The sequence below is a fragment of the Populus nigra genome, chromosome 17 (assembly GCF_951802175.1).
Source record: "Populus nigra chromosome 17, ddPopNigr1.1, whole genome shotgun sequence".
NCBI lineage: Eukaryota > Viridiplantae > Streptophyta > Magnoliopsida > Malpighiales > Salicaceae > Populus > Populus nigra.
This window is the reverse complement of record NC_084868.1, coordinates 157897-165451: the sequence shown is the minus strand read 5'-3', so window position 1 is coordinate 165451 and position 7555 is coordinate 157897. Positions and strand designations below refer to the sequence as shown.

The 7555-nt window shown below is 37.5% G+C and overlaps 1 protein-coding gene across 1 annotated transcript; it reads right to left on the bottom strand.

Moving 5' to 3' along the window:
- Positions 1-274: 274 nt before the first annotated feature.
- LOC133676907 (protein LURP-one-related 8-like) lies at positions 275-1901 on the bottom strand. Its single transcript, XM_062098702.1, has 2 exons — positions 1274-1901; positions 275-1138 (listed from the first exon to the last, which is right to left on the bottom strand). Exons 1-2 carry the CDS (start codon positions 1550-1552, stop codon positions 770-772), a joined length of 648 nt encoding a protein of 215 aa, XP_061954686.1. The 5' UTR covers positions 1553-1901; the 3' UTR covers positions 275-769.
- Between the last annotated feature and the right edge of the window lie 5654 nt (positions 1902-7555).

Here is a 7555-nt window from a genome sequence, read left to right as displayed (position 1 = left end):
GATCTTCACAAATCACAGGTAGATGGTTAATCAAGTATCAAATTTAGAGTTTGCCCCAACGTCAAGCATCAAACCAACGACAGGGTTGGTATATAATACACAAATTTGATTTTTGAAATGCAACAACTCGTTTTTATTTCTCATATGTATACTGTAACTTCTTTATTTCCCACTAAGGAAAATTATCATTACAAGGAAAATAAGTCATAGCAGATCACCATCACCCCACTTATCCTGCAACATTGGCCCCACAAAAAAGAAGAAGAAGAAGAGATGAGACATCAAACTATTGTAGTTTGTTTTTTTTCTATTGAAATACATGCGTATATACATGATATATATATACCTCCCACATGGAGCTCTGGTTTTTTATTTAAAAGGAAAAAACCAAGCTAGCTCTGATTGCCAGTAAAAAAAAACAAGGAGAAGAACTAAAGAAAAAAAGGTGGGGATTTGCATGTAAAAAGGTCGTAAAAACAAGAAGAAGAAGAAGAAGAAGAAGAAGAATTAAAGAAGAAAAGGTGGGGGTTTGCATGTAAAAAGGTCGTATCCAAGATGGTAAAGGCACTCAGGGACGAGATGGTGATGGTGGTGTTACAATTAACTTTCCAGTTCCCACAGTGTTCAAGCTGGATAAAGCTAGCAGATCAAAATTCAAAATCAGAATGGGATGATCATCCATTCTTTGCAGATTAATTATGTACTGTACTATAAATTAATATACCCTGGCCTTTGATTCCATGTTTGTGGCAAGTGCCTTAGCTAGTGCTTAGGTAGAGAATCGTCTGGTTGAGCCGAACATCTGGTCGAGGAGGATGACCATGGCCATGGCCATAGAGGTTCCCATTTCAGGACCAACAATGAGGCGGAATACGTCAACACCAAAAGCCACCCCACCCACCGACTCTTTCTGCTTGATCTCAGCCACTCTTCTCTTCTTCTCATCGTATACGGCACAACATCTTTGTGCATACGATCCCTCTATCTCGTACACAACGTTCTTGTTACTGCCTGAGGCCGGACTAACGTGAGCCAAACACTTTGTGTTGAGGATGTTAACATGCTTCTTCACCAAAAACCGAGGGTTGGTGGTTGTTTCCCCTTCATACACTAGCCAGTTATCTCCAAGGCTCAACCTCTGCAAATTAATTACATATAGATATAAATTAGTAAGACCATTAATATTTGTCTAATAAGTAATCAAAGCATTATTAATGATAAGTATAGAAATTTACAACTAAATGAGATTATTATTATTATTATACATGTATACCTTGCGACGGATGGTGAGGAGAGGCTTGCCAGCAGCATCCATGAGAACGATCTCACCATTATTACCGGAAGTGGCCATGTAGTTGTCAACCCTAAACACAAGGTTGCCCCTGCCGTCATAGACCGTGAAGCCATGGCAATTGAACAGCAAAGACTTCTTCCACACGGTTAGGACAACCGCATGATCTACATCCAAGGCGTTATTAGCGGGCTTGAGATTGAACAGCTGCTGCTTCTTATTAGTAGTGGTGGGAGCGACTTTGGGGTATACCTTTGTCATTCCAGTACTTATCCAGGGACTAAATTAACCTTGCTAGCTAACTGCCCGGCAAAGGAGATGGATCAGGAGATGATAGGAAGAGGAGATCAGAAAGGGCCGGGGGGTGTAGTTTCTCTTCTTAATTTGAGCTGTGAATTCATGGCAAGTTGATATACTCAACACTCACCAACATTTATATATATATATATATATATACACACACAGCAGCAGCAGCAGGAGGAGGTGTAGCCAATGGGGGTACTGGGGTGAAAGGCTAATGGATGGAGTGTGGCTAATATTCCTGCGGCTATCTATGGGCGGTCCAGACAAACCAAGAATTCAAAAAAGGAAAAAGGAAAAAACAGAGGAGGCCTTGGCACGGAGACGCACCGCCTTTGAAACGCGGTCAAACTGTGTTATCTTTTATTTATTTATTTAAAATTAATATTTTTTAATATTTTAATGTATTAATATTAAAAATAATTTAAAAATATAAAAAAATTTAAAAAAACAATCACAACTACACCCCAAAAATCTGATTAGCCCACCCCACCCCTCAATGTCTCTCTGTTTTTTTATTAATTAGACTGGATTATTATTAGCACAGGATTACTACAAAGCTATTTACCTCTTTGAAATAAAATATAATTAATGGAATTTGATGGTAATCACTAACTAAATGTAGATCAACAACAATGATAAGATTTCCTTATTTAATTATTGCAGTCTTTGCTTCTAAGCCAATTAATTATATATAAAATCATTATTAATTAGCAAGCAAACAAATACAAATATTGCTATATTATACAGGGAAACTTGTGGCTGAGGACTAATTAGCGGTGGGAGGAGGGACACGAACACCTGTTATGGCGTGTTTGACATGTACGATCGAATCAAGCCCTCCTTTGTGTTTGTGATGATGATAATAATAAAAAATCTACATCACAATCATGATAGTTGCTATCCCCTTGGCATTGGCTGGGGCGGTTTATGCGACGTCGTCAACCCCCCATTTAGCCATTTTCTATGAGCAACACCTCTGACCTTCTTTTTTTATTTATTTATTTGATTTCTACATTTATCAGGGTCCATTTAGATAGAATTGATAACATATATATATATATATATATATATATAACTCTTCCGATTAAATGTATGTATGTGATAAGGTAATTTATTCAAACTTGACGATCTCTCCAACTTAATTGGAGTTTTACATTCTAAATAATCATACATTGTCACATGGAGAGGAAATTATTGTGAAAGTTACAGGAGTTGCTACTAACGTCCAAAATGATTCTCATTTTTCTTTTTAATTTCTCTCTTATCCTTTCCTAAAAAATACAAATAGTAGTTTGATGTTAATGTTCATGTCTTTGATACGCAATTAATTTCTTAGTTCTAAAAATTTGATTTATTTTCTCTTTGACATGGCGGGTGTTTGAAATATGTAAACAATGTTAAATCTAAACATTCAGTTTAACAGTTCAAATGAGGAGTTAAAAGCCACACTTTTATTGAATAAAAAGTTGGTTTATATAACAAACCATTACAACAGAAATCAGGGAAATAAGCAACCCATGTTTGACACTCCTACAGACGTGGTTAATAAGCAAAGAATAAATCAAACCTAATCTTTTAATCCTATAAGCTAGGATATTATTAACGGACTCAGTTCCAACAATTCCTCCCTTAAACTGCATTGCTGGCAGCAAACAGTTTATTTGCTTGACATCTCACGTACACCCAGCAAGTTTCTCAGTTTCTCAAATGCATCCATCTTCAAAGCTTTTGTCATAATATCAGCAATTTGATCTCGTGTATTGCAGTGCTTCAACTCAATTACTCCTTCTTTGCAAATTTCACGCAGAAAATGAAATCTAACATCTATATGTTCGCTTCTGCCGTGCATAATCGGATTCTTTGCTAATTTAATTGTAGACATATTATCACAGTGTATGATAGTATGTGTACCTTTTTTGCAATCTAACATTTCAAGCACTATTCTCATCCACACTGCTTGACATGCACAATGAGCAGCAGATATAAATTCTGCCTCAGTTGTTGACAGAAAGACCACCGGTTGCTTCTTCAAGCTCCAAACAACTGCTCCTTCACTAAGCATAAAAACATATCCAGAAGTACTCCTACGATCATCTTGATCCCCGGCATAGTCACTGTCGGAGTAAGCCATTAACCTATCATCACTTGCAGTGTCCCTTTTATAATAAATTCCCAAATTCACAGATCCCCTCACATATCTCAAAATTCTCTTAATAGCCTGCATATGTAAATTTGTAGATTTCTCCATGTATCTACTAATCAGACCAACTACAAACATGATATCTGGCCTAGTCACTGATAAATACATAAGACTTCCTACCATTTGTTTGTATCGAGTCATATCCACTTGCTCTCCATCTTCATTTTTCATCAGTTTCATACCTGGTACCATTGGATTGCGAACTGAATTTGCATTTTCTAAGCCAAACCTTTCTAGAATTTCAAGCGCATATTTTCTTTGGCTTAAATAAATTCCTTCATCATTTTGCACAATTTCTACTCCAAGAAAGAACTTCATTTTACCTAAGTCAATCATATCAAACTCTTGTTTCATCGAAGCTTTCAACTCAGCAAACATCCTTTCATCACTTCCAGTGAACACCAAGTCGTCTACGTATATGCATACTATCAGAATTTTCTCTTCTTGATTTTTGACGAATAAAGTATGCTCACTTGGACATCTAACAAAACCTTTCTTCAGAAAATATGATTCAATCCTGCTAAACCATGCCCTTGTTGCCTGTTTCAAACCGTATAATGCTTTCTTCAACTTGAGAACTTTGTGTTCTTCTCCCTTCTTCTCATAACCGAGAGGTTGCTCTACGTATACATCCTCATTTAATTCTCCATGAAGGAATGTACTTTTTACATCCAGTTGATACACCTTTCATTTTCTCTGCGCTGCTACTGCTAGAACCATCCGGATTGTGTCCCATCTTACCACTGGTGCAAATACCTCGGTGTAGTCAATTCCATGTTGTTGTGCATATCCCTTTGCTACAAGTCTAGCCTTGTATTTGTTAACTTCACCTTTTTCATTTAGCTTTGTCTTGTATATCCACTTTACTCCAATCTTTCTTGAATTATTTGGCAGTATAGTCAGCTCCCATGTGTCATTCCTTTCTATTGCAGCAATTTCATTATCCATGGCTTCTCTCTATTTTTTATTTTTTTCGGCTTCTTCATAAGTGTGTGGATCTCCAGCAGCAGTGTAGAAGACCATATTTTGTGTTTCCTCTTCTTCAGACAAGCCTGCTCCTGTGACATAATCCTCCATCCAGTGTGGTGTCCTTCGATTTCTGACAGCAGCAGCTTGAATAAACTCATTATGTTCTTCTTCAGGTTCTTCGACTTCATTTCCAGTTTCCTCAATCTGCTCTTGTGCTCGCTCCCCATCTTCATTTCCTTCAAATTCTTCTTCACTTATACTGTTATCATAATCTCCCCAATGTAGCAGTATATTGGTATTGTGTTCTGCTCAGTTCCAAATTGCATTTTCTTCAAAAATCACATCACGGCTAATTATCAATTTCTTTGTTACTGGATTATACATTCTGTAACCTTTTGTTTCTTCACTGATGCCCAGCAGTATACATTTTGTGCTCCTTGGATCCAGCTTTGTTCTTTTCTCATGTGGAACATATACATGGCCAATGCATCCAAACACACGAAAATATTCCACTGAGGGTTTAACTCCACTCCATGCTTCTTCAGGTGTGATTTCTGGCACTGCTGCAGTAGGACTCCTGTTTAGTACATGCATGCACCAATTTACTGCCTCTGGCCAGAACTCTCTGGGAATGCATTTTTCTGACAATATGCTTCTAACTAGATTCATGATCGTCCGATTCTTCCTCTCAGCAACGCCATTTTGCTGAGGAGTATATGCTGTCGTTAATTGTCTCTTGATCCCATTCATACTGCAATACTCATTGAACTCTTTTGAAGTAAATTCTCCACCTCTGTCAGTTTGTAAACATCCTACCAAAGAACCAGCCTCTTTTTCAACTAGATTCTTGAATCTTTTGAACATATTAAGAGCTTTTTATTTTTCTGAAATGAAGTAAACCCAACACTTTCTGCTAAATTCATCAATGAAAGTGATTAAATACCTCTTGCCACTGTTGGATTCTGGATTCACTGGTCCACAGATGTCCGAATGAATGAGCTGCAATTTGGATGATGCTCTCCAGTAGCTTTTCTTTGAAATATTCTCTCTGTGTTGTTTGCCAACTAAGCAATCAGCACATATTTTAGTAGGAGCTTTAAGTGGTGGCAGCCCTTCAACCATCTTTTTGTAATATAACGTCCTCAATCCTTTGAAGCTGAGATGAGCAAATCTGTTGTGCCACAATTATGTTTCACTTTCTTCACCAGCTTGAAAGAAAGCTACTGATTCATTTAGAGGTATTGCTGCAAACATGATGAACATTCTGTTGACTGTCATAGCTATCTCCATGATGAGACCTCTGGTTGGATGAAATAGTTTGCATGCATTGTGTTGAATAAGTATTGATAGTCCTTTCTCCTGCAGTTGCCCTATGCCGAGTAAATTGTTTTTCAGCTCCGGAATGTAATAAACTCCATCAATCTTTTGTATTGCTCCAGCTACATTCAATTTTACACATCCCTTTCCCATTACTGCCATTCTCGAATTGTTGCCTAGCTTGACAGAATGCCTAAATCCTTCATCTAGTTCTGTAAACCACAGTTTATTTCCACTCATATGATTGCTGCAACCGGAGTCCAGAAACCATACCTCTTCTCTGGTTGAGTTATGAAATTCCACATATGACATAAGCAACATTTCATCCTCTTCATTCAATTCTGCATAATTAGCTGTTTTTTCCCAATTAGGACATTCATAAAAAAAAATGTCCCAGTTTATGACATCGAAAGCACTCAATAATAGCTTTGTTAAAAGAATGTCTTCCCCGATTTTTGCCTTTGCCTCTGAAGCTGCCTCTGAAGCCTCCATGACTTCTACCTCTTCCTCCAAATCGATCATCTTCTCTTGTTTCAGACATGACCTTAAGGACTTGCTCTTCCTCTTTGTGTCCCTTCATTCTCTGCTCATGCACAAGTAGACTGCTTTGAAGTTCATTAATAGTCATTTCAGCAAGATTATTCGATTCTTCAATGGAGCATACGACATAGTCAAATTTTGTTGTCATAGACCTCAGAATTTTCTCAATAATGACAATTTGTTCCATGTGCTCACCATGTGACTTCATTTTGTTAGCAATAGTAAGAGTTCTCCCAAAATAATCATCAACACTCTCACCATCTTTCATTCTAAGTAGTTCAAATTCTCTCTGCAATGCTTGTAGTTGAGCTCTTTTCACCTTAGTAGACCCTTGATATTTTTGACGCATTGAATCCCATATTCCTTTTGCAGAGTCTCTGTTCAAGATTGTTTCCATAATAGTACGATCAATGGATTGAAAGAGATAATTTTTTACTTTCAAATCTTTCAATCTCATTTCCTTCACGTTCCTTTGTTGAGCCTCTGTGTGTTCTGCGTCAGTTGTATTTGTAGGAATTCCAATCTCTATTAAACTCCAATATTCTTTGGAACATAGGAAATTTTCCATTAGCATGGCCCAATGGTCATAGTGACCATCAAATCTGGGAATTGCTGGTTGAACAAAGTTTCCTTCAGCCATGACTTTGATCTCCTGAAAGTCTCACCTCTCTTCACTAGAACTCTCACTGTTTTCTTTTCACTCCTCTCGCGTTCACTAGAACTCTCACTGTTTTTCTCTTCACTCCTCTTCTCTCTTCACTAGAACTCTCACTGTTTTCTTTTCACTCCTCTTAGGTTCACTAGAACTCTCACTGTTTCTCTCTTCACTCCTCTATGCTTTCTTGATAGTCTCACTAAAAAAAAAACTCTCAGTGTTTCTCTCTTCACTCCTCTCTTCTCAAGAACTCTCACTTTTCTCTCTTGATCAGGCTCTG

What these genes read in the sequence shown, in the direction of transcription:
- LOC133676907 (XM_062098702.1), bottom strand. Translation starts at nt 1,552, where the DNA reads ATGACAAAGGTATACCCCAAAGTCGCTCCCACCACTACTAATAAGAAG. An exon ending in TCCTCACCATCCGTCGCAAG is followed by an intron (nt 1,139 to 1,273) that starts GTATACATGTAT and finishes ATTAATTTGCAG; the next exon opens with AGGTTGAGCCTTGGAGATAA.